Source organism: Pezoporus flaviventris, unplaced genomic scaffold (genome assembly GCF_033815535.1).
Source record: "Pezoporus flaviventris isolate CSIRO_AGI_PZ_B2104156 unplaced genomic scaffold, CSIRO_AGI_Pfla_v1 ptg000007l, whole genome shotgun sequence".
Taxonomy (NCBI): Eukaryota; Metazoa; Chordata; class Aves; order Psittaciformes; family Psittacidae; genus Pezoporus; species Pezoporus flaviventris.
Window position 1 is genome coordinate 38,192,734 of NW_026892555.1, and position 26,924 is coordinate 38,219,657.

The 26,924-nt window shown below is 38.6% G+C and overlaps 1 protein-coding gene and 2 long non-coding RNA genes across 7 annotated transcripts in view; 1 reads left to right on the forward strand and 2 right to left on the reverse strand.

Moving 5' to 3' along the window:
- Window positions 1-7: 7 nt before the first annotated feature.
- LOC133266816 (uncharacterized) lies at window positions 8-10,216 on the reverse strand. The gene is made up of 3 exons (XR_009742528.1): window positions 8,355-10,216; window positions 5,511-5,588; window positions 8-1,796 (listed from the first exon to the last, which is right to left on the reverse strand). It is a non-coding gene; the product is annotated as an uncharacterized LOC133266816 (long non-coding RNA).
- A 628-nt stretch (window positions 10,217-10,844) lies between these two features.
- Window positions 10,845-12,405, reverse strand: LOC133266818 (uncharacterized). Its single transcript, XR_009742531.1, has 2 exons — window positions 12,279-12,405; window positions 10,845-11,257 (listed from the first exon to the last, which is right to left on the reverse strand). It is a non-coding gene; the product is annotated as an uncharacterized LOC133266818 (long non-coding RNA).
- NSMAF (neutral sphingomyelinase activation associated factor) overlaps window positions 12,144-26,924 on the forward strand; it is a 37,380-nt gene continuing 22,599 nt past the window's right edge. For 2 of the 5 annotated variants that reach the window (XM_061448421.1, XM_061448422.1), the window contains exons 1-6: window positions 12,149-12,348; window positions 23,327-23,416; window positions 23,514-23,592; window positions 23,682-23,749; window positions 23,830-23,866; window positions 25,483-25,533. In XM_061448421.1, coding sequence (XP_061304405.1) covers window positions 12,296-12,348; window positions 23,327-23,416; window positions 23,514-23,592; window positions 23,682-23,749; window positions 23,830-23,866; window positions 25,483-25,533 — 378 coding nt within the window. In that variant the 5' untranslated portion in view covers window positions 12,149-12,295. Of the gene's footprint in view, window positions 12,349-23,326; window positions 23,417-23,511; window positions 23,593-23,681; window positions 23,750-23,829; window positions 23,867-25,482; window positions 25,534-26,924 lie in introns of those variants that run through there. The other 3 variants (XR_009742530.1, XR_009742529.1, XM_061448423.1) reach the window with 3 other exon arrangements.

Consider the following 26,924-nt stretch of genomic DNA (forward strand, 5'->3'; position numbering starts at 1 on the left):
AAAGAAAAAAAAAAAAAAAGGCTTAAAAGTGTAAAAATTAACAGAAGTGCCTTAACATACAATGACCATGTTTCCTTCTCCATAAGATAGGACAGGTGCATGTGATGTCATGGGGTTTCCCATACTCACTTCTATGAAAGTCCCTCTGTGCAAGCACTACTCCGTCAGTCACCACAGCTCTTTCAGGAAAGCTGTGAGGAAGGGGGAGAGCAGCTGCAACCTGCAGCATCATTTCTAGAGCTGTCTGGGCATTTTGTGCCACAGATTGTTGTGTGGACTGATTCATTAAAACCTATTTATGGGAAAGGCTTGAATGTTATCCCTTGTTTCAAAAAGAACCCCCCCCCCAGCCCTTTCAACTTGCTGAAATATCCTTTGTGGTTGCCTTTGGAAGGTGTGAAAAATCTTTCAAAACTTTTGGAGGTTTTGAAGTCTAAGTAACTTCCTGTTGAAAAAGAAGCTAAAAACATTCAGAGAAAAGGCATCATTGGAATAAAATACATTCTTTGATCCAACAAAAGCATTTGGATTGCTGATTGGTGAAAATTTCCAAAAATCTTTGTTTTCCTCCTTTTTCAGGAGGGGAAAATTTTTTGAAAGATTGAAACTTCTGACAAATAAATAAAAATGTTCCTTTAGTACTCAGATCACATCCTGAAAAGTTGTGGAAAAGGCTCCATTTAGCTGAGGATTTCTCAGTTCTCAGACTTCTAACTGCAAATAAATATAATACAGATATTTGATGGACAGCTCCTGAGAGGGTGCCTTTATGGGGAGACACAGTGGACTGCAGTCCTTTCTTCAGCCATCTATCACACCAGGAGGTTCCTATTACATGACTAAGACCATCCAAGCAAAGCTCCCCCTGCTTCACCTCTGCATTCACAAAATGAACCCAACATTCAGCCTCGAAATACTAGCAACTTCCCTCTAAATAAAGAGACACAGGAAAGGCCAGGCTGTCCACTTGCTCTGCCTCATGTAGGTGGCCTCCTGGTGGCCACACATTTTGGTGGAAATGACACTTTCCAAAGTTTGCAGATATTTCTCTGAGATTTGCTACTGAAAGGCTTGGTTTGGTCTTTGGTGTGTTATGTTTTGTTTTGCTCAGAAATGCTATGTATTCCATTATGCTGTGGTATTTGTAGTATGTTGTGAACTTTAACAAGACAGACAGAACACAGATTCCACAACTGCTTCTTGGCTTCATGTTTGGGTTTTTTTATATCTCTTTTATGTCTGAAATCTGCCCTAACAAAACAAAGCACTTTCATCAGGCCAAGCCTTAAAAAAAAATACACTGGCACAGATGTATTCTTATGCTATTTGTGATTAATATGTATAGTGTTAGTTTAGTGCCATCAAGTGACCAAAAATGTGAAAAAGCACTTCTATGTGGGTTTTTGGTTTCAGATTTTTCTCAATCAAATGAAAGCTGACCTGTTATCCTTTTGATATAAGTACAGGGCAATAGCTTCACAGGCTTCTGGCGGTCTAATTCTAGGGCATTTTTAGTAGGAATCTCAAGGTTATCTTCAAAATTTCTTGCATACATTGGTAAATCAAGGCCTCCTCTGTTTTGAAGAACTTCACTCACCTCCCTGGCTGAAATCCTTGCTGTATAGAATTTAAAATGAGGTCTCACTTGGGTGAAAACTCTTAACAATTTTTATTGTACGCTGGTATCCCTAGGCTCTGACAGAGGGTTTTTTAATGAGGGATATCATGAACTGGGTGTACAAACCCTTATTTTGTTTTCTGACATGCAGAAGCTAGCTCTGTCAGGAACAGAAATCCTAAATGGATTGGAATGATACATCAAGGAAAAAGTTTAGTACTTAGTATGTCCACTTGTATGACAAAACACCATATGAACAAGCATAGCTAATGTAAATTTCTAAGAAAACATTTCTACAAATTATTTTTCCAGATTGTACCTATCAAAACCATACTTAAATTAATTTTAAACACTCATTAGTGAAGTAGATAAACACATATTAAGTTTCTGATTTGCTAGGGTAGGACCAGTCTCAGAGGCGTTCTTCTCTGAGGCGGAGGAAACGCGCTTTCTCTCGAGTCTGTCGTACTGATTTTCCACCAGCAGCTGGAGCTGTGTATCAGCCGCCAGGACAGCGTAAACCCTACAACGGGCAGAAAAGCGATGCAAAGACTTTAGAAAGCACACTTGAGGGCAAAGGGAGAACCCGGGAGAGCCGAGCATCAGCCGACAGGACACGAAATGCAAGCATTTTAAAAATCCCAGGTCATGCCTTCAAGAATACTGGTCTGCCAGGGCTTGCTGTGGTCGAGAGCACAATATTACTACAAATCATGTTTGTTACCTGGCAGCCCCAAAAAGCAGAAATATCTTAGGTGCTTTTGTAAAAGACTTCTTGTGATACTTCACCTCATCTCCCCCTTTACAAAGTAATTCCTGTATTGTGTGTAGACAGTTAGCACTTGTGGTTATAGCTTCTGCTGAAATATAAGGAAGAACAAACCTTTGTGGTGTTGCTAATTCACAAGAGCGTATGGTTTACAGTTACATCTATTTTGTGATAAGCTTGCAAGAGCTGAAAGCTCTGCACATACCCTTTAGCCTTTAAAGTGGTTTCATGCGCTGCCTGGGAGCATCCTAAGTGCACGGGGAGCTGTGTAATCAGTATTCATATATTTAGACACTATCTATAGTTTAAATGCATATTTAAATGTGTGATAACTTCCTTTTTTTTTCAGTGTATTTCCTCCCACTTCGTTTCTCACTTTCCTGTGAAGTTATAAAAATTTAGAATTAAAAAACTGTTTGCTTCTTAATGAAGTTTCTGCATCTCTCTAGAAAAAGGTTGTGAAGAAAAAAAGCTGTTATATATCTGGAGACATGTGACAGTGACAAGAGCACAGCTAACAGCAGAAACCAGCCAGAGAAACACCTGTACCAGTTGGCAAGAGATATGCATCTGCCGGAAAAAAAATGAAAAGCATGTTTTAAGAGACAAACTCACTTAAATAACACTCCTAAATGACAAGGTTTCAGATTCTTGAAGGATTCAGATGCTGGTCTAGTGAGTAGTACTGGTCAGAGTAGAGGAAAATGTGAATGTCAACCAGTTTATAAAGTAGAATTTTACCTTGTCCATCATGACATTTCCTTTTGCTAACAGCATCTGCTTATGGTCTTATAACTTCATTTAGGCTTTTGGGGTCTTGCTGATTTCCTTGACTTTCTCATGGTCCCGTTGCCATCATCGTCATCAACAACTAATGTAGCTCTACTGTTGTAATTGATTTAGTGTCATGGACCAGAATATCCCATGGTGGCTATTATATACATATTAATATAGGCATATCCAAAAGATGCCTTTTCCCAAAAAATTACTGCTTACTTACATAAAGAGGTAACAAATCCTCACAGTCAGAGGAAGAAATACAACCAGAGTCAAAACCATCCAACTCACAGATACAACTGGCTAGAAAAATTGATCCCACTTGTTGGACACAGAAGCTGTGATCCGTGTAGCAATGATAAACTGTACTCTTGGCTTTTTTTGTTTTTGTCTTCTGCTCCCTTCTTCCCAAACCACCACAGCTCATTGCTTCAGTTGTCAACCAAAGTGCTGCATCCTTTAATGCCTGATCATTAGACCAAAATCTTAGAAGCACAGGTGCCTTTTGCTTTCAACTGTTAAAAATTCTTACTTACTTTAAGTATGCCATTGCAGCATATGAGCTTTTTAAGCTTAACCACCCAACAACAAGCCAAATACTGCTTCAGTGTCTAAACCATCTTTCTAACATCCTTTTGAAAGAAGTGATCTGGTACATTCAAGACGAATAGCTTCTTCCATTAATGGTCTTTCCCTTTAGGAATTTCTTTTTACATGTTTAAATATTGGAAGGCATATAGCATGAGGAGCTGTTCAATTTATTTTCTGCATATTGCTGACTGATGTATTCCTAAGTAGTTTCTCAAACTATTCTGTTCCAGTTCTTTGAACAGAGGGCTATTGAAGTCAGGCTATTATAATGAGGCAGCAATATCAAATACTGAATTCTTCTCTTTCATATCATACCAAGTGGGAACTCTGAATGTGATACTGTAAAAATTACCATATGCTTATGAGTACTGAGCAGAAGTGCGAGCTTGGTTTTGGAAATGTTTCAGAGCACATAAGAACCCAGAATTTTACTTCTGTTCCTCTTGAAATGCAAGACCGCTTCTCATCACTCCTTCTACCAGTCAGCTGATAGTGGCTATGTTTCTACCACAATTAAAAGCCCAATTTACACAGTGTGCTTTATGTCTGGTAAACATTCTCTTTGCTATGTTGCCTGCTGGACAGCCTGCCCAAACACGTCTGATCACTTTGACTCCCAAGATCAGCATAGCCACAGAGGTTTTGATGATACACTTAAAACACGTTGCAAGTTATTCCTGCATGCACATTATATGGCAATTGGTGAGTTTAATCTTTAGGGCAATTTTGGGGTTGCTCTTAAAGAATAATGTAACACAAACAATGACTTTTCTTTGGAAAGCACCTCCTGCAGCATATGGCTCATTTTACCCAGCTGTAGTTACATTAAAATTGAATATCTAACTTAGGGCAAACGTGTAGACTCTTTCCACAGTGAACAGAGATCCTATAGGAAGCAATTCATTCTCCTTAGGTGTGATGTCTAAAGTAAGAACACTAAATCACCCACATCTCTCCATGATATACAGTAGAAACATAGAAGACTACCTCAGTCTAGAAGCTTAACCCACGTTTAGTTAAATTTAGCTGAGAAGAATCCACCCTTAGTGCCTCAAGTACAATTATTTCCTGAAGAAATTAAATTCTGAACAATCGCTCTGAAGAGTTATTTGCATTCATCACTTCTCCAACTGCTCTGAAACAAAATATAACCATTGACTAGTTACAGAGGAGGCAGCATTTTCCAGTTAAGAAAAAATCTGTTCTTGCTTTCAGAAACATATTCACAGGACATCTGTATTAAACATCATACAAAAGACGTCAATTTTTCTAGATGGGAATGAAGAAGGAAGGGCTTTAACACATTTGTTGTGTGTTCTTCGATATAGGGAAAGCAATCTAATTTGTTTATTCAGGCTCAGGCTGAGCTGTTCTTGTATCTCCCCAGTTCACCACACAATATTAGCTTTTATAGAACTTATCATAGGTTTGCTCTTTCTCTTTACCAAACTGGATTCTGATTTATGGAAAGCAGGATGCAGTCAACTAATAGTTTAGACTACATATCAAAGAAATATTACATGCTGGCATGTATGTCTGAAAATTATGCATTTGTTCTATGTAACTAAAATGGAAGCATGGATATTATTCTGTCACAGCTCTTCTTTGTAGACAAATGCTATTGGATACAGAGTAGAAGTAGTTTAGTTAATAAATAAAAGGCCTAACATAACTGGGCAAATTACCTATGGAAAAAATACAGGCATTTAAAATATTCTTAGCTGAAACCTTTTAAAAGTTTTAAAGGCAACCTACCTAAGCAAATGAAACAGTTTAGTCTTGCATCTCAGTTCATCATTCAAGCAAACCACCACCTGCCAGGGCAGGTACTTCCTAGCAGAAGTTGAGAGATAGTTGTGATTTTAGAATTTACAGAGTGGGATTTAAACTTCCCTTTGACATAGAGATGTACACACATATGATCTTGAATGTGCAGATGTGCACTTGTTCTCAAGGAAAGAAATAAACCAGTATTAACCTGCAAACTAATGTTCTGCAACATATTTACAGTACATACTTAGTAGTTATACAGCAGGACAGAGTGACTTTTATGCATCTCAAGACATGAAGTAGGTATGGGTGCTGGAGGGGAACCAAGCTTCATAGAGTAGCTGGGACACTGAAGGCGTGAGGAGAGATTTTACTTGATGAACATAATCAGCTGTTTTTTCCAGTATAGGTAGCATGTGTTCAAAGCCTGTTTTAATAAAGTAAATACATTATTTTCTGTTAAAAAAAATTGTCTCCAATCTTTACATCTTACATGCTTTTAAAGAGACTAAGTTAATAGCACTGCATTTCTCAGCAGTGCGGACATATAGAAGTGTACCAGATGATTTCTGGATTACCATATACTCTGCACTATTTCACGTTTTATTCAGGACACTTCAAAAATGAAGTGCAGGGATCTGGCTGAGCAGGGTATACCAAACCAGAGGCTGAGAATCCAGCCCTCAAATTCTGTATGACTTAACCTATGAAAAAAGCTATTAATACGTCAGTGAAGGAATAGAGAGACATAAAGTTGTATTAGCTACCTAATCCTCCAATGAGTACTAAAATCAAAACAACTTATAGAATCATAGAGTAGTTAGGGTTGGAAAAGACCTTAAGGTCATCTAGTTCCAACCCCCCTGCAGGTGACACCTCACACTACACCGTGTCACCCAAGGCTCTCTCCAGCCTGGCCTTGAACACTGCCAGGGATGGAGCATTTACCACTTTTCTGGCAACCCATTCCAGTGCCTCAGCACCCTCACAGTAAATAACTTCCTTATATCCAACCTGAACTTCCTGTTTTAGTTTGAACCCATTACCCCCTTGTCCTACCACTACAGTCCCTGATGAAGAGTCCTTCTCCAGCATCCTTATAGGGCCCCTTCAGATTTTGGAACACAGCCTTTTCTATGAGGTTACCACACAGCTTCTCTCCCCCAGGCTGAACAGCCACAACTTTCTCAGCCTGTCTTCATATGGGAAGTGCTCCAGCCCCCTGATCATCCTTGTGGCCCTCCTCTGGACTTGCTTCAACAGCTCCATGTCCTTATGTTGAGGGCACTAGAACTGCACAAAGTACTCCAACTGGGGTCTCATTAGAACAGAGTAGAGCAGTAGGATCACCTCCTTCAACCTGCCAAGTAATCCACTTAATCATGGGTATAGTTTATGGGTGTAGGGATTTCACTAAAAACATTAATTTTACATAAAACTGTCAACTTAAATTGCTCTGTAAAATAATTGCATAAAATTCTCTCTTCCTTGTCTTCATGGTTTTGCCTACAGAACAGCTTTAAATGCTGACACTGCAAATCTGCCTCTAAGATTGTTTTGCTCCAGGTGAAATTGTAAATTACTCGTTTATTGACAAAAATTGGTTTAATTAAAATTGATTTAAAATTAAACACAAACTTTTTTGTGTACACATACAAATTGATTTACAACTAGCTCAAAAAAAAAACTTAGCAGAATTTAGTACATAAGAGCTGGTTTCAAACTAGTAAATATGTTCACACCGCAGCTTGCAATGGTGTGATTGGGGTAAACTTTTTACAGTTCTTTTTAAATTAGTGGAATTTCTGCATGCACACCCAAGTCATCATCCAGATCATGGCAACAGGTAAGCCATGCCACATCTAATTGAAGGCACAACATTAAAAGGGACTTCATTGTTGCTGATGTTGTTCTATTGTTGTTCCTGAGGTAGAAGCAGTGAAGGATCTCTTTTTCTAGCTTTTGAGTGCACACACAATGAAAAGATAGCATATGCCACAAAGAACTCAGAGCTAGCATCTGCTTTGCAGAATTTAACTTGCCCTAATTTTTTCTGAAAGCAAAACTTTTAATTTGCGTCTTTAAAAAATGCTAAAACTGCAAACTTGAATAGTTAAAATTTCACTGAAAAACAGTGAGAAGTGACTATTTTCCATGACTAAAATGTGATTCCATTCTCTGACTACCTCTAATAACAATAAGCTTTGCTTTTAGTTAATGTGTCATGGGCTGGCCATTGACATACCTTGAAGAGCAAATATATTATTGGATGATTCCTTGAAATACACCCAGGAGTCTTTTATGCTCCCACCAATTCTCTGGGAACTTCACCACCGACTTCAACAGTTGAGGTTAAGCCTATTTTGAACAAGTCTAAAAATTCTCAGTACAACAAATGGATTGACATGGAACACTTGAGCATTGTACTTCACAAGGCTTTTTAGGTATCTGAAAGACAAAGCTTTACCAGATAAATACCCTGAAGAATATCTACCAGAAACCCACTATTGTAAAAACCTTCCCTAATAAATCTTTGGCACAGTAAGTTCAGTACTGCAGCTAAGACATGAATCTTGTATTCACAATGACATTAATGTATATATTCATATACATTCATATGTACTCCCACATTCCTGAAAGAAAAATCTATGTGCATTTTGAAGCTTGTGCTGATATGTGAGTATTGCCTGAATTGAACCCTTTATTTATTTAAGGTGGCACTACCAGTGTGAAAATATAACGGTTCTGGGTCTTGTCATTCTGGTTCTTTCAATTACTTTGCTTTCCAACGGTTTCTTCAGGAAAGGGAAAATGAGCAGGGGTACTTACCTGGAAAATACAAGCAAAGACAAGGACATCATTAGCACAACGCTGGCACAAATCTAGAATGGAGGAAACTAGACAGATTGACATTCTTTATAACAGCACTTTGACAGAAGAAAGACTAACAACTCTATGGGAAAGATTGGGTCCTGACTGCTCCATGACAAGCACTGGGTTTTAATTCCCAGTTTTGTGAACGGTTTGGCAGGGGGTCTGAACTACTTGACCAGAGGGTGTTTTTCCATAATATTATTGGAGAGAAATTACGTCTATTCAGCAAGGACAGGAAAAAGCATTTGAGGACATGGAGAGGTGACCTTTTAACAACGTTAGAAAGGGACTTTGAAAGAGGCCAGTTACAAAGAGCTAGAAAAAAGGAATCTTAGAGAGGAAGAGAGAATAAAGAACTAGGCATTAAGAGAGAAAACAAAATAATAAAAAACATCTTAGGATACTTGAAGTCAAATGACAGGGATCTAGTTGTATCTACAGGGGGAAAAATGTCGGGTTTGTATCATCCCAGAGATACCATGGTACATACCAGTGACAGCAGAATACAAGAATGCTAATGAAAATGGGCAGAGAAAATCAGGGGAGGATGATTCATACTGTACTGTATCCAGGAAGAGACAAGAGATACTGTTTTTGGTGAAAATTAACAGGAGGAAGTAAAAGTATGCCATGATTGGGGTCTATTTTATGTAACAGGCTATAGCTGTATTCAAAAGGAGGAAGTCAATTTTTCTGACTTATTCTGAGCATAAAGGTATTCATATTCAAAAATCTTGCCCATAAGACAATAGTGAATTTCAATTACTTAAGTGCCAGTTAGAAAAATGATATGGCAGGACATAAAAGGTCTATCAAATACTTGTAGTATTTTAAGGATGATCTTTTGCTTCACAGGACAGAGGAAGTTATGAGAGGCATTACCAAGTTGAACTGCATGACCAGTAGGGAGGAACTCATTTTTTTTTAAAGGCAGAAGGTAAACTGGGTGAAAGTGATCATGACACATTTTACCAAAATAGGCTTCTCTACTCTAAGAGGAAGAAAAAGCATGCCTGCACTGCCAACTATGGATTGCATTGTTATGTAGAAACAGTTAAGCTAACTTTAATGAAGCTAGTCTAGGTACTAAAAGCAGGCTCATCATAACAGCATGCCATTTTGGACGAGTTAATTAATCTCCTTTCTGGTTTAGGCCTGAGCTCATTTAAAGCTAACGTAGATTTTCTGCAGAGAACAGACTCATTTTTAATTAAACGTACAATACCAAGCTATATAGATGTGAACAAAAGGAAGCTGGGAAGCGTAAGTAGACTGTGCTAACATCACGTTAAGAGCTCTTCAAGGATTTGCAAAAAAAAGAAGTCACAATAAGGGGACATAACTGAAAAGTAACATAAAAGAATTTGCATAAAAGAATAAAATCATAAAGCCTACAGTACAAAATGAGCAATAGGTAAAAAAGGGTATAAAGGTCAACAAGAAAATGTTCTGGAAATAGAAGTGCCTAAATACTTAGTTAAATTTATCTTACCACAGAATTTACAGAAGGAATGAGTTAAAAGCTATTTAAATTGTATATATTCAGGTTAATAGGGCCTGAAGAAATTTACTTAATAATATAGCAAAAATTATCTCTGAGTTGCTAAAGGACTTACATGGGTTCAAGGAGACTAGGAAAAGACAAATTGTGTCTAAGGAAAGCAGATCCAAAGCTATAGATTAATTCTTATCTCAATGGATATTCTAGAAGAAATTCCATGATGAAGAAGATAGTATAAGTTTGCCCAGAACAGATGCTCTCACACTAGTCTAATTCCCTTTTTTACAATCAATTTTAGTGATTCAGCAGAAAAAGAGAAACAGTAAGTATCATAGATCTTGAGTTTAGTATAAGTTACACACTGTCTCATGACAATTCCGTTAAAACAAAAAGCATGGAAATGTAGTTTTCATTAATCCACTAACAATTGCCATGCTGCTTGCAGAAATCAAACCTGGAGAGCATTTGCAGTGAGAACCCATAGGTTCTGTTAGTCATTTCAGTTCTATTCATTATTTCCATTAGTGATCTGTAAGAGGCAACAGAATATTGATATATGTATATAAAATAAAATTTAAAAAAAATCTGGTTTTCACCAACCTAGGAGCTAGAAGACAGAATCAGATTTCAAAACCAGTTTCATAACTTGGATAAATGTCTAAATTTGGGATGAAATTATCAAGGCTAAGGCAAAAATATTATACCTGAGAACTTAAACATATGACATAAATTGTAGAGAACTAGGTGGCAGTATGTTAGAAAAAGTTCTGAGAAGTTTCTGTCATAGGAAGAAAAGCAAGTTATTTCTGGGATGTATTCACAGACGCTCCTCTCATGTGCAATACATGGGACATAACTACTGCACTCTAGTTGGTGCAGTAATTATGGACTGCTATAAGGGGCCTTGAGATAAAAACGAAAGTCACACTGAAAAGAAGCCAGAGTAAAGCTGTTAGAATAAATCATTTATTATGAGTGCAGTCTATGAGGAAAGTGAACAGAATTGTTTCGTTTACGAGAAGATGATATGCACATCTGCGCATATAAATAATTGTATAAATAGATATATATTTACACACACATTTATTAAAAATGTGAACAGCTTAACAAATAGGGTCAATTTCCACTGAGAGTATGACAACAAGGTACACAGCAAACAAAATTCAGGTTGGATACTGGACACGTACATATTCATAAATGTTGTTAGACATTTGTACAAGCTGCATGCAAGTGTTGCGGATTTCTTTCAAATCAGTGCTTTTACAAATCAATTAGACAAATAGCTCTTGAGGATATCACTGTTTTCCAAACTGATCTCTCACGCCCTTAGATTCTGTGAACTACTCCTAAGAGGTCCCTGGAAGACAATCAGCAAAACTCTTGTCAGTACATACAACACTTCTCAAATTCACGTTTATGGATCCACAAGTTGAAGTGTTCAGAGTTACACTGATCGACATAACACTCAACTCAGTTTTAGTACAGAGATTAGATCAGGCAATCAATTGAGGCCAACAAGCCTGTATTTCTTTTTATTCCTATGTGAAAAATTGCACCTCCTCTGTGAATAATTTTTACTTATAAAATGCAAATAGCAGTATTTTCCTACCTCACAATACAACCAGTAAACACATTATAAATTGTTCAAATACAACGGCAGCGATACAAACTAATGGATTTTATTTACCTCAGCCTCCCTCAGAGGTTTTAAAAACCTGGCAGAACTCTGCCACACGCAATTATGGGCTGAGGGAATCTCACTGAAATAGCATTATATTTACGATTTTTATTCAAACGCAATGAAAACGCAATAAACGCGTCTTCCGCGATGCACTGAAGTGTGCGCTTCCCTCCGTGAGCACACGACGCCGGCTCTCGGCCGGGGCATTACAGGAGGGCTGCATTTCCGTGCTCAGCCTCCGCTGTCATGAGCCGCGGACACTGGTGACATCTCCGTGCCAGCCACAGTAAAAATAAACCGACAGAAGCCTTAAGGAAAGAGACGGATGGAGTGTGGTTGGGCAGCCGCGTTCCCGTGGGAGGTGGGTCCCCTCGCCAAGACCCGCTGAGGCACCTCAGCATCCCCGGCCCTTCCCCAGCCTCTCCCGGAGGCCCCAAAGGGCCGCAGAGACGCCGCAGCCCGGGCGAGGGCGCAAAGTCCTCGGCGCCAACTAGTTTCCCTTCCCCAGCAGCCTGTGCCACCTTCCCCCCCCGTATAAACGGGGCGGGCGCCGCCGGCCGGGCCCGCCAGACCGGCTGCCTGCCTGCGGCCGCGGGCCACCCGATCTCCCCGCCTCCCTGAGGCGAGGCGAGGCGCGGTCCGGCCTGGCTCGGCCTAGCCTGGCCTAGCCTAGCCTAGCCTACTGTGGCGGTGATACCTCGGCCGCGCGGCTCCATGGCTTTCATCCGCAAGCGGCGGCTGGAGCGGGAGCTCTACTCCAAGGAGAGGTGAGCTGCCCTGTCCCCGACTCGGCCTTGGCCTCGCGGCAGGGGCAGGGAGTGGGGACGCCGCCGTCTCCCTCACCGCTTAGGGAGACCCGGGGGGCGGGGGCCCGGGCCCGGCGGAGCCCTGCGGCCGGCAGGACTGCCAGCAGAGGGTCTGGTCCGCTGGTTGCAGCGCAGCGCAGCGCCGGGACGGGGGTCAGCGGCTGTGCACGGCGTGTTGCTGACGGTGTTGTTACTGTGTGAACCAGCTGGCTAATGATTCCCGAGAGTTAGGGCTCGGATAGGCCGTAGAATAGACCTGGGGAAATACGAATGCTGATCGCCTTTCATAAATCGCATGAAAATAGCGTTTGTAGGTTTCTGTTTATTTGTTTATTGTCAGTTGTGTTCGTGGCATGGAGTTGGAGCTCTGCTTTACTATGGGTGCAGTTTATTTGGTTTTTTTTTCCTGAACATTATAATCAGCGTATCGTTAGCCCTTAAATTATAGACTCTGTGCTGGCTCTTTAAAGTGTTGAATTCAATAGTCCATTCCTGCTTTCTGACTCTAGTCTGTATTTTACGCTCCTGTGGCTAGCTGAACGTACAACAAAGGCTTCTCACGCGTGCCCTAGTATATCCTGAATCAACTCTCTTATTTTTAGGTAGTGTCCAGCTTTCTTTGATGTGGCTTATCTATATCTGGTTTGTCATGAAGTTTCAAAACCCTTTCCTGTGGTAGTATTGCCATGTTGGGAAATCTCTGAGGTGAGAGTGATAGGTCAGCCTGGGTCAGACAGTGGAAGGACACAGGTGTCTTTTCTGGAGGGACCAAGACTCCCCAGCTGGCTCCCATTGCAGGTACCAGGAAGCCAGCAGGCACAGGACAAGAGAGACTTGTTACTATACAAGCCCTGTGCAAATTCCTGCTGCAGGTTTGCTGGTCACACAGTACTGTTTATTGTTGGTGAGAAAAGCACATGACAAAGAGCTTGGCTCACTTTGTCAATATAATTTCTGATTCATAGCTATTCAGCCTGCGAAGCTACTGTAACTCTTGAAGTATTGTTGGAGTACAGACATTGGCGGGCTGCTGTGGTTTCAGTTGTGTATGAAGGGCTGATGGAGAATGGACAAACTTCCTGTGCAGAAAGAAAAGTGAACAGTTTTTAATTTTGAAATAGAAAAAGTATATAGAAAGTGAGAATGACTATATTAGCTGTGTTAAGGATTTAATGTAAATAGTCTCCTTTTTTATTGAGAAGCTGAGAAAAAGCCAAAACTCATCAGACTTGTCACAAAGAACTCAAGTGGGAACTAAGTCTTTTCTAAAAAGCCCTGAAAACAACCCCAACATATCAATATGCGTCAGCATTACTGATATGCAGTTATTGAAAGTCTCTAATGAGAAATGTTTTTCTTTGCTCATTGTTGGAAGCATTTTAGGATAATCTTATTTGAGTTTGTAATATAAGCACTTCATGAAAGTCTTGTTCTCATTTGCACTGATAGGTTTTTGTCTAAGTATCTGCAGTGTCATTTCTTTTCTTCCACTTGACGAACAATTAATATCTGTGTAAAATAAAAGTAATTTTCTATATATTTTGTACCTTATATGAGGTATTTCACCGTCCTTGTCTTCCTATGCTTCTCTGAATTGGGTTATCTTGAAAACAATTAAGTGATTTAAAAGATTTTGGGCTCTGAAGTAGCAAATGAGAAGTATCAATTTTTTCCTCATAGTTCCGCTTAAAACAACAGCAAAAAAGCAACAACAACAACAAAAAAAAACACCCAGCTTTTTATCACCTAATTGATTGGGTAGCCTCAGACAGCTTTTCTTTTTGCTTACTGGGTAACTGTTACAGACACCAACTCCTGCTTCATAGCTTCTCATGATTTATGTAACCTTGGTGTAGGTACTTCCTAGTGAGATGACGAAGACTTTTTGAAGCTTTGTGGCAACTGCATTTCTGATGTGGTTGGTTGGTTGGTTTGTTGCTGCTACTACAAAAATACAAGCTGTAAAAGTTCTGGCTAAGAGTACCATGGAACTTAGTAGGCAAAAGGTTAATCATCTTATGCAGTTGCTTTAGGGGGGAAGCAAGATCAGATTGGTTTTAAGTGATCTGAAAAAATTACTTCCTCTTAACTAATCAGTTGAACTGCATTAATACCTGGTTACATAAACCTGCTTTTCTATGAGCAGTTTTCTAGAAGAAAACAAGAAACCACTGAAATGTCCTGTGTGTGCACACTGATAACAAGGAGCAGGTTTTACTTTACATTTGATTAAATAAATCCATCTCTCTACTGAGCAGGGTTTATTCTGGCAGGAATTTTGCCTTCAAATTCACCCATATCATGTATCTGTTTCATCTGTGTTTATCGCTGTTTTTGCCCAGGTATTCAGAGTAAAGAAAGCTAAGATATGTCCCTTTGTGTAAGGGTGTGTGCGCACTTACCCAATTTATTTAATACCTAAAATATTTAGCATTCATTAACAGGAATTCTTTTTAACAAATAATTGTAGTTGCAAAACTTGAAATTGACTGTTGTGCTGTTTGGCTCAGAAGGTTGTTGCTCTCTTTATAACTGAGTTCTTGGTTCTGTTGGTGGTTTGCCCAAACATGGCATTGATACAGAGACTCTTTATAACAGTTCTGCTGTTTTGTCTTGCATGTTGATTGGCTTCCTGTTTGAGCGGTTTTTCTCTTCTGCTGGGAACATCACTCACACGAAGCAACCAACTGGCAGCACATGTAGGCCCTTGGATGGCTCTTTTATATGATGGCTGCTTCAGCATTTGGGTATTTTTTGGGAAATCTGTGCCCTTATCTTAATCTCTTGGGACAAAATACACATAATGAAGGCTTTTATTCAAATGTCAGCAAATGAGTCCTACAGCTTGTCTGTAGATACTTTGCTTTCATTAGAAAGAGGTTTAATTTGAGAACTGGTTTTATACAGCTGTGGGCTGCTGCTGGATTGGGCTAGCATGCTTTTTGTCCTTGGCAATGTCCTTCCGTTATCAGGATTGTACTTCCCATATCTTGTCCAGTGACTGTGCAAGGTGTGTTGGATCAGTCACTTGACATCTTGTGTCCAAGTACATTTCCAGCATGCACTTCCCTGAAGTGATGGAAATGGTGAAAATTTAAAGTGGGATCTGTGGGGTACCTTCTCTGAGTGGTATAAACAGGATTTTGCCAAGACACTGGTTAATGCATATTCATTCCTGTTTCCAGTTTGAACAAGTCCAGTGATTCAGTTGTTGAGTGACATTGGTATATCAAATGTGGGTTTCTTGGAAGTTTTATTTTGTTGTTTTATGTCCCTTCCACCATGTTGTTAGATCTTAGATGAGATCTTTTCAAACTGGAGTATAGATGGACAGGCACATCAAGCAAAGTAACAGTAAAATTCTCAAGTAGACTTAAGCCTGATACAATGCACACTTTATTTGGAGGATATTTTTATGGCATCTTGGCAGGACTTGTAAACCTCAGGGTGTAGTTTGTAAAGTGTGATTCTCTTTGTTGCATACTCTGAACAATGCTAGGAATGTTTGGGTACCATTTGGATTTCCATTTGGAAATCCATTTGGATTACCATTTGGATGTAGGGAATGACATCATTGGAGGTGAAGTTTTGCAGATGTTTTTCTGCTACTTAGTGTTGTGCCTAGTTTTCCTGAATGTCTTGGGTGTGTTCTTGACTCATATTCATCAGCTCTTTTCTAAGTGGCAGTTATATGGGAGCTTTTTGAAAAAAGGCAAAAATAAACAAGTAATTTTCAATTTTGTATTTAGAAGAGAGCAACCAGAGTTCTTAAGTACTTTGTTCATTTACCAACCTTCCCCCCCCCCCGTCACTCTTATCTTTCTGCTGCTGTATATTAAGTTCTCTTATTTTCTTGGCAAGGTACGGGGCTCCCTTTTTTTTTGTCTTCCCCTGAAGCTGCTTCTCAAACCAATACCAATTCAGTTCACAAGAAAATACATTCCATACCACTTCCATATAAATTTTTGAGATCTCCTTAGTATAATTTTTCTGGGACAGTACATACAGGAATCTGAAACTAGTCTTTAAGCAAAAATATATTAGCATACTTTAATTTACCTCTCCCCTTAAGTGTAGGTGCTTGCTTACCTCTTGAGCTCAAACAGCTCTGTCATACACTATTAAAGGATTAATTAACTGTACTCTGCCAGGTTCTGTATACGTCTAACACTGGGTGGGAATTGAAGATGTTTCAACATAAAATCTGTTAAAGCCTTCATTAAAATTATCCGGAGGAGGGTGTGGAGGTCTGTGTGACAACATTAGACTGATTATCCACTGCCTTCCCTCCTGCCCCCCCCAGCATACATCCCTAGACAGACAGACACAACAGTGACTGAACAGTCTTCCTTATGTTTCAGGCTTGGGAAGCTCTTTATGTTCTTTAAAGTTGTTTGCTGTATGAATTGTTATAATAGAAAATGTTCCCTTACCTAGCATGTTGAACTGTATTGGTGGAGAAAGCAAGGATTTACTGTGAAGGTGGTGAGGCACTGGAACAGGTTGCCCAAGGAAGTTGTGAATGCTCCATTCCTGGCAGTGTTCAAGGCGTGGACGCTCTGGACAGAGTCTTGAGTGACACAGTGTAGTGTGTGGTGATCCTGTCTGTGGCAGGGGTGCTGGAACTAGATGATGTTAAGGTCCTTTCCAACCCTAACTATTCTGTGTTCTTCTTCACACACACCCCCATCCCCCCCAAAACTGCTGCTGCTGCTGTTGATTTTGAATACAGGGTTTGAATTACACCTGAGATGTAACAGCCTAAGTTCTCTTTCACTCACTGTAAAGGTCAGGGTTTTGCCCTGGTGGCAGGGGTGATTACCGATTCATTTCATCCTGGAAAGTGAAACTGCCTCTTTCTGTGTCTCTGACAGCAGAGCTGGCCACCTTGTTCTTGTTTCTGACCCCTTCATGCTGTACCATCTTTGGTACTTCATGTTTGCTTCCATGGCCTGATGTTACTAAATCTGTGCAGAACTGTCCTGGGGGGACTCCACAGCTCTGAAAAGAAGCTTGCGTTCTGATCTATTTGCTAATGTGGTAGGTTTTCCAGTCAGAAGTGGATGGGCTCCTCAAGTATAAGTAGTTTTCTGAGGTATTACAGTTTGGTGGGCTAGGTTGGACCAGTGAGGCTACCCTTTCCACCTCACACTTCCCCCCCAACAGCCCCTTAAATTCCAATTTTCACATGTATTAAGAAAATACAATCTTCTTAGATATTTTCTGAAAGCTTGTTTGCTGTTGAAGAGACTTTGAGGATGAAGACCAGACTGTTAAGAAGCTATATTATAAGGCATTAAGTATCTTTCAGACTCTTGCCCTTTATAGGTACTTTCGTGTGGTTTGAGCTTTATTTGAAATTCTTGTCTAATTTGTCTTTTATTTTCATTGTCAAAATAATATTTTTTTAAAATAGTCTAAAATGTCAAGATCAATATGCAAGAGAAAAGGGTAAATGAGCCCTGAAGACATGATGCAGCTTACTAACTTCAGTCTGTTGTGAGCCATTAAGACCACAAAATATGTGAACATAAATCTGTGAAATATGTCTTTATTAGGAGACCAGCATAAAAATATCCTGTAATACACATTAAGGTGTGAGCTTTATTGCTTATTTTAAAGGATTTTGTGTCAACAGATACTTGAGTTGCTTTCCAAAAGAAGGTATAGCATGATCCTTCTCTAAGTAGATTTTTAATAAACACTGATTAAATTATTTATACTTGGGAATTTTCAAGTATGCTGGGTTACACATTTTGAAAATAGATTAAAATTAATCACTTGCTGATGATAAGAAAAATATCTCAAACTCGATCTCTTATATTTGCCTGAAACAGTAGTTTCTTATATTTGGTATCAGAATTGACAAAATGATATTTGTGTTGTAGTAATACAAAGTTTCAGAACAGCAGGCAAATGTCGAAGATTCCTTTGAGTTTTCTTAAACCCACAACTGTTTGTGGTAGTGTCTGAAAAAAAAAACAAAAAACCAAATCAAACGACAAAACAACCAGTTCTGTTTCTAGCTCTTGCTTATAATTTAAACGGACAAAAAAAAAAAAAATCTTTTTCATTTTATATATGATAGTATTTTTTTTATATTTCCCACTTAATACTTATGGTTTGCTTTTATAGATAGATAGATATGGGGTTTATTTGGAGGAGGGAGAGATGGGGACAATTACATTATTGAAGTTGTCCAGTCATTCTCATTGGAAGACCAGCTTACCTACCTAATTGCTGAGGTTAAGAGAGGGCTGGGGGTCTATGTCCTGGGGTCAGACTTAAAGGCAAGAAAGGGTAGACTGGGAACAGACTTGCTTGGTCTTGATTTGACATTGGCTTTGTGATCCAGGCTGTTTTTCCAGGGCAGTGTGCAAGTCATAGGTTTACAATATGTGCTGTTAATTACTCAGCACAGGGAACACTGCAGCTCTTCAGTGGCTGAAAACCAACATACAGTTCTCAACTCTTACAGATTTCATCAGTTTCTCATATAGGGTATCATGCATTCCCCTCCTACTGTTATATGTTGGTTTTCTGGTTGGTTTTGATTTTGTAGGGTTTTTCCTTTCTGTCATGTGCATAAGAATTCAATTACTCTTTTAGATCCGCATTAAGTGTGCATACAGATTCCTGTTGCAGAACTACAGAGCAGTTGATAGTATATAAATTTCGTATGACGGTCATCTTGATATCACAAGTGTCTTTGGAATACCTTATCTAAGCTTTTTGGAAGACAGCCTGAGGTCCAACTGCTTAGTTGTATGCCGAAGAGCCCCACTTCTTTAATTGTATAGTTATTGTGATTGATTTCCTATTTTTTCAGGCCTTCACAACACAGTGTTTGCCTGCTCATGCAACATACCGGAGACTGATCTGTTCTCTTGCTGTCTGTAAACACTTGTTAAACCTCCTGAAGTACCATCCTGTGTAGTGATGGTTCTCAAGAGGGACCCTGTTGATACAATAGCTATCAATGGCTGTATTATTTACATGGAAGAAGTCTGTTCTGTGAAGATAAGAAGCACTGTCTGTATTCTAGTAACATCTGATGAAACTCTACTTCTTTTTTTAACAACTCTGTGGATCATTAACACAGACAAATGAAATTTAAGTACTTAAGCAGTAAGGACTGAGATGAATTGAGAGATTCTAGAAGGTTATTCCAGAGATCATGCTTCATAATCTCCAAAGTTCATAATTAGCAGTGATTTGAACTTGTCTATCTTTGCTAGCCAGTAGTTGAGATGCAAGTCTGAAAGTTTTTGTTCCACTTCTGGTATCATAACTAGAACTTGAAAACATATTTGTAGAAGTGAAGGTAAGAGGGAGTATTCTCATGAGCTTCAAAAGAGAACAGCAAGAGAAAAGGAGATGTGAAAAGCTCCAGGGAGCTGTAACACACTGGCAGTATCATGAAAAAGAGTTAAAGGTAGACTTGGTATGTGTATGCAAACAGTTGGACTCCAGGAAAAAGTATAGCAGTATTTCTCCTTAACTAATGATATCTTTAATTATGCATACTTTTGTCCTGGTGAAGAAACAGACATTTCAAATTGTGTGGTTTGAGGGATATGATACTTTATGGCCAAGAAAGGTGGATTTTTGAAAAGTGAAGTTTTTGTGACGGGATCGTTGGAATGGGTGCTTGAGAAGAGTAGAGGTAGGTGATTGTACTTGTGGAGATTTGATGTCAGGCTCTGCCTGCCGAAGTGACTCATCAGCCTGGAAATGTGGTTAGAGTAAACGGACTTGCAAGTTAGAGAGTAGCAGTAAGCACAGAAATGCTTGTAAGAAGGACCACCTGGAAAGCTCTGTGGAGAACGTGGCGGAGTGAAGATAAAATGTGGAAAATGTACTTGACCTACATGACATACAGTTTTTGGAGAAAGTGCTTAACAGCTGCCAGCAATACAACCCTTTCTCAAGATGGCAAAGCAGAGATCAGAAAGTGATCATGAGATTAGGGCACAGGAGGTCGCTGGTCTCCAGCAAGGAGCTTTAACTGGATACTGTAGTAGTCATATGGGAAAGACGCAGTCTAATAGCAAAAGGGTAAACTGGATGCTGCTACGAAATACTGTATTTAAAAGGGAAGAAACCTGTCATTTCCCACAGTACCTAGTTAGCCTATGTGAAGAGCTTATCTTGAGTTTTTGTGTGTAGCTTGTGTTGTGTTTTTCATGAAAGCATCTGATTCAGCAGGCATAAGGAGTATGCCAGGTAAAGTGTACCTCAGATCCTTCCCAATAGCTCACAGCTTCTGCTTTTGGGAAGGTGAATTGGTGGATAATGTGTTGAATATAAAGATACAGTAGTTTATGGGGGTTGGTTATCCTGAAAACTTTGAAAAAGAGCTCTAGCTTTATGTATTCTCGCTTATGTAATCATGTTGTAGTTACTGTGAATAACAGAGGCAATGTTTTGATTTAAACACATGGCTTATCTTGAATAGATGGGTTCTTGCATTTACCAAACACTTAAAAGGGAAGTCTGTTAACTACCAGTGCTGCCAACTTGTGGATTTAGAAAGACTATAAAAATGTAGGGAGTTTGTCAAAAGAATGGGTGGAGACAAAGAAAAGAGACCAAGAATGAAGAACTTCAGAAATCAGTTCTGTTGACCAGGCGTTACCTTGGAAGTTACCAGTTTCCTTGGAACAAAAATTGGGTGCCCATGAAAGTCATTGCTGTGAAGCTGATTGTTCCCTATGTCAATAGTGTCTGTTCCCTGATAAAAGAGAGTAGAAGAATATATATATTAATATTTATATATATTTCATATATATTTATATATATATGAATATATATATATAAAAATATAAATTTATATATATATAAATATACCATAGTGTATAGTATATTTACAATATAGGCTACATATATCAAAATACATATATATATTTCAAATAAATTTGTATATTACCTTTGTTCCTAACCTTTTTTTATTTAAATATTTTGGCTTGTGGCTAATAAGCTGATTGTATGCACTTATATTAGAAAGAAAAGCATTCTGATGATGTATTTCTCTTTACATATCCTAACATAGCTTTATTAAATAACTTTCAATCAAAATGTGATAGTATTTGCTGGATCCGAGTTTGCAAAATCCCCAAAATTTTAAGTTTATCCCAGACAATTTCAACTGTGTGACGTGTTGAAAAATGGGATTTTATGGTAACTGTGTGGAACATGGTATGGTTTCATACTCCTCTTCCCCCTTACCTTGTAGACTGTTTCTACCTCCTGTTTTAGCTTCCTGAAGGTGAGTGAGCAAAATAAATATGAAAAGAACAATTTGGCCCCTTCAAAAGCCCCAAGGCCTCAGAAACTTAGAAATTCCGTTTACACCTGTTATAAGACATGCTTTCATAGGTGGCAGGAATTTTGAAGAACAGACTTTGGGGAGAAATAGAAGGCAACTGAAGTTAAGTCTTTTGAGAAAGGATACATGAAGGCATAGCCCCTATAACCCTAGTGGAAACTGGAGATGCTCAAGAACCTTACAATAACAGCAACTGGGGTAGAGGCTGAAGAGACTGAGATGCGTGGTGAATTTTCTGAAGTTTTGTATGGCATATATTGTTCTAACTCATATGTTTTGTAACGTTATAACATCATTTGTTTCTTAATGGCATTGTAAAATACCTGTTTTCAAGAAAGAAGCGGTAAAGACAATGCCATTTTGAAAAAGCAGCAGAGCATTAGTACAGAGTGTCTTGGACACACATGCAGTTTTGAGTATGTTGACCCACTGTTACTTGTATTTACAGTAAACCTTTATTGTTGTATTCTGTTTAATATAACAGTCACAACACAAATCTTAGTTGAACAAGATATGTTTTCCAATAACTCTTTTTTTTTTAATTATGAAATATGCTTTCTTAACAAGCAGGCTATTAAGTACATACAGTTCATTTTGTGAACTTTTGACACCTTTACTGCTGTTTGACTACTGCTCTGGGGACATTTGATGTTTATTAGCACTGTCACGGGCATTTCTTGTGGAGCACATCATGAACACAGTACAAAAAGCTCAAAGAGTGGATGTGAGTAAATGCTAAGAACTTCTGCTGATCATGCCACCGCTGCACACAAACAAGATGGTGTGCTTCCAACTGAAGTGATAGATGTTTCTGCTCCTCCTTTTGTGCCAATACACACTGCACTCCCCACAGCTGAAAACATAGGTGACCCTGTGTTCGCCCTGTTAGTATTGTTGGTGTGTTTTAATCACTTACAGCAGTTTAAGTCAAGTTGTTAGAGAACAGTTTCATGTTGTATCTAAACTAGCCTATTTGCATTTACCTCCTCCTTACTATGATCCTGCAGTTAAATACTTTAGAAGATTTCAGAGGTTTTATTGTTATTATTTGTTGTTATTGAAGTTTCTTGTCTATTGGATTAGTCCATAAACTTAGTCTTCCCGTGGGGTTGAAGACGCACTGGTACAGAGGAAATGCAGAAATGTGGTTACAGAGAAAGGTATTGTTTCCTCAGAGGGTATCCATTGGGTGGCTCAGCCAATGTAATTTGGCTTTGCTTTAAAAAGGTCTGATCTCCTCCATTCCAAGCAGTTAGTTCCTGCCTCTCCTTTTGTGTTATTGCATACTTTGACAGGCATATGCTGATCGGGCCTAAGCTAATGTTTAATGGGTGGAAAGCCTGGCTGTGTTAGGGCAGTTCCCACCTAAGACATATGAACAGAATCAAATACGTAACTTTATATATGTTGGAAGAGCATCAGTCAGTCTTCCTCATGCATATACAAATTTTCCATATGGGTTTGTTCTTTTAAAAAGTTAATTCATTTTGGGGGGGATGTGGCACAGCACAGAAATTGGTGAAGACTTCCCAAACACTTTATAGAATTTCTTAAGAACTGTAACTATTACAGTGTTTTCTTTTTGAATAAATATTTTTTATTTATTTGTAGGTTTTCACTCCTTCTTCTTAACCTGGAAGAATATTACTTTGAACAGCACACAGCTAATCATATTAAAAATAAAGGTTGCAGAGATGAAAGGTACAAAACTCTTAATACATTCATTTACTAGAGTTGTTTTAGTCTCGTGGATCTCTAACACATACACAACTACTTTCTTTTTTATTATTCCTTTTAGAAAATTCAGAGGGTCTCTAAAAATCTGTTCAAAGTCAATAATTTTTGAACCTGATGACAATATCCAACCTATTATAAAGGTAAGCAATGTGAATTTACAATTTCTTGGTAATTTAATATTCTCTTTATAAAGCTTTTAAGAGGTATGTATTTTTATAACTTGCTGCAGATACCACTGAGAGACTGCATTAGTATAAAAGCCCCAGAAGATAGTGAAGCAAAGAACCCTTTCACACGGTACGTGAATTTGAGTTACATATTTAACTCCTTTTAAAGCTGAAATGGCCATCACTTCAATTATCTTTTTTACATTTTAGGGATTCATCTGGAGGGATTTCTGTTGTATGTAATCAGGTAAGAACTGCATATAACAGATTCTTGATATATAAATGAGCAAGGTTATGTTCTTTAATGGTGTCTTTCTCAAAGCTGGTGTCTTTCTCAAAGCTGGAGTCTTAGGGTGGGGGGTTAACTGGAAACAAAACTAATTAGTGTCAAAAATTTAGCATTAATGTGAAGCTGTTGATACTGGGAATATTCAACTGTTAATGACTTTATTAAGTCATTAATTTGATAAAGTGAACTTTTCACACTGTGCATTTTATAATGGCGCTTAGGGCAATTTTAGAATTGAATGAAAAAGGAGAATAGACTGAAATAAAACTGGTTATTAATCATCTTTGGTCTTGCTATATTGCTTTCTTTTACTTCCTGCAGCGTGTAGTGGTAATGGCAAGGCCATCTTGATCCTTGCATTTCAGCTTTGTGGAAACATTGGACTGCGCTGTATGTCCACAAAATAATTTTTGGTAGCTGTCCTGAAATACTGGGTTGAAGCTTCAATCATAAGTTGACATTAATTTGGATATGTTCATAGTTAACCAAGGGAATATACTTCAAACTTTGATAAATTGCAGCTGATAGGTGTTCCAAAGCTATACAAGTTTCCAAAAAATGTTCATGTTTTCATTTCAGGAAAGAACAGAGATAAGATGGAAATATCCTTTTAAATATTCTAGCATCTTTGTAAAATCTCTTTAGCAATATCTAAAATTGATAGCTTTGCTTAGTTAAGCACTGCTGCAGTCAAAAATGAACTCAAGCATTTAATATTATCTATACTGGAGAAGTTTGTGGACCATGTTAAAGTATTCAGTATATTTAATTTCGTCTTGAATCTGCTTCTGTGAAGAATATTGTGTAGTCAAGGTTTCTTGTGTTGCCATTTTTTTGTGTATTAAGTATATGTAGAGAAGGTATTTCCCATATGAAGACACCCTAAGAAACTTAGGGCTGTTCAGCCTGGAGAAGAGAAGGCTGCGGAAGACCTCATAGCAGCCTTCCAGTATCTGAAGGGGGCCTACAAGGATACCAGAGAGGGACTCTTCAGCAGGGACTGTAGTGACAGGACAAGGGGTAATGTGTTTAAACTAGAACAGGGGAAGTGCAGGTTATATACAAAGAAGAAGTTCTTCACTGTGAGGGTGGTGAGGCACTGGAACAGGTTTGCCAGAGAAGTGGTAAATGCTCCATCCCTGGCAGCTTTCAAGGCTAGGCTGGACAGAGCCTTGGGTGACATTGTCTAGTGTGAGGTGTCCCTGCTCATAGTAGGGGGGTTGGAACTAGATGATCTTAATGTGCTTTCCAACCCTAAGCATTCTATGATTCTATGTAAGTAAGTAAGCCTCAACTAAATTGGACACTTGCCCCCTTTGCAGTTAACTGCCATAAACTAGATGATCTTAACAAGATAATCATAACTAGATGATCTTAAGGTCCTTTCCAACCCTAATTATTCTGTGATTCTATAATTTTCGTTGGTTCTCTGCAGTTTCTCTGGGGTAGCTAAAGCAAGATACTGAAACCCAGTGTTTGCTTGCTTAAGCAGCATTCCTAGCTTTGCATTTGTCAGTACTTCTGATTTTATTATTTTTTAAGGACTGAAACTGTGACATTTCTTACTCTTCCAGGTTTTTCTCATTAAAGAAAGAAACATCATTGCACCCTATAAAACAGTAAGAGTGAGTATACTTTTTTTCCTATTCTCAGCAAACTAATGTTTTGCAAGAATTTATGTTCTCATTTCTGAAAGAGTAAGATAATTATCATTTGAGGAATATAACAACAAAGCTTTTAAAAAAGGTAATTGCGCATATTGATAAAACAAGTGTTCGAATTCTTCTTCAATGGGTTTGTGATATTTCTTGGAATGCAGACTTTACACTTGCTACTTGCCTTGATGTGCAGCTCTGGGCTCAACAGTCAGAGCTGGCTGCTAGTATTCAGTGGATGCTGCATCCTGGATAAATGATGGCTTCTCAGTTTTGCTTACACCCGAGATGAGAGATTTCCCATCTGGGTGCTTCACAGTTGAAAGAAATGGCAGATGAAGCTGCTCACAGCAGAAATCAGAGCTTGCTTCTGGTTGCATTCTGCTGATGGGGGTGGCTCTGCTCTGATTCTGAGCTTGGATGCTGTAAGGCATAGAAGTAAGGGTTTTCCAGCTGGAGTATGCGATGTCTTAACACACAATGAAAACACAAAATGAAAACGCAGGGTCATTAAACGCCATATTTGCCCAAGAATTGAAACACACAGAATTGTGTTTCTCTCTTACTTGTTCAAGTAAAAAATATCAAGTGTGATGGAATCCATAAATTTGCTTTACTGTAATGAACAACAAAGAGGCAATGGATGATCTCTGCTCTTTCAGCAACTGCTTTAGATTGGTTTTGTGATTAGATCTGTCTCTAAGCTAGGATTTTTGAATGTTTTTGTTTCTTTGCTTGCTTTATGCCATTAATTCTTCATGTTTTGAACATTTTCTCTTCTAGTCCTTCTATTTTCTGTTTTGCCTCCATGTGCAAGATTTATTAAGTATACAAATATCATGGTGCCAACAAAGTGAAAAAGAAAAGAGTCAAAAGGGCTGTTCTGAAAACCTTTCACATTATTTTCCTCTAAGTCAGATTCAGGCATACCTAAAACATTCCTGACAGTAAACCATTACGATTTACTTCACAAAAGTTCACAAAAGTTTGCCTTCAGTAATTTCAGATATTTTTTTTTTCTCTGTTGCTGATAATTAATTTCTGTTTGAATTGTTGCCAGTTCTGGATATGTCACTGAGTGCTGAGATTCAGTAGTACATTTTATCTTCCATGTCATGCATTGGTTGGTTCAGATCAATTACAAAATACTGAGCTATTGTCTTTGTATATGACTGGAGAGCTACAGAGAACCACTCACAAAAGCTTTTACATTGTTGGCTGTAAGCAATCCTTGTAGACCATCCACTGGGTTTTCTGAGAGTCATGCTTTCCATGATGACAGAAAATGGTGCTCTGGGTGAAATGTTAAAAGTGTTTCATCTAGGTTGCTACTGAATTTCATGACTCCCTTTACTCCATCT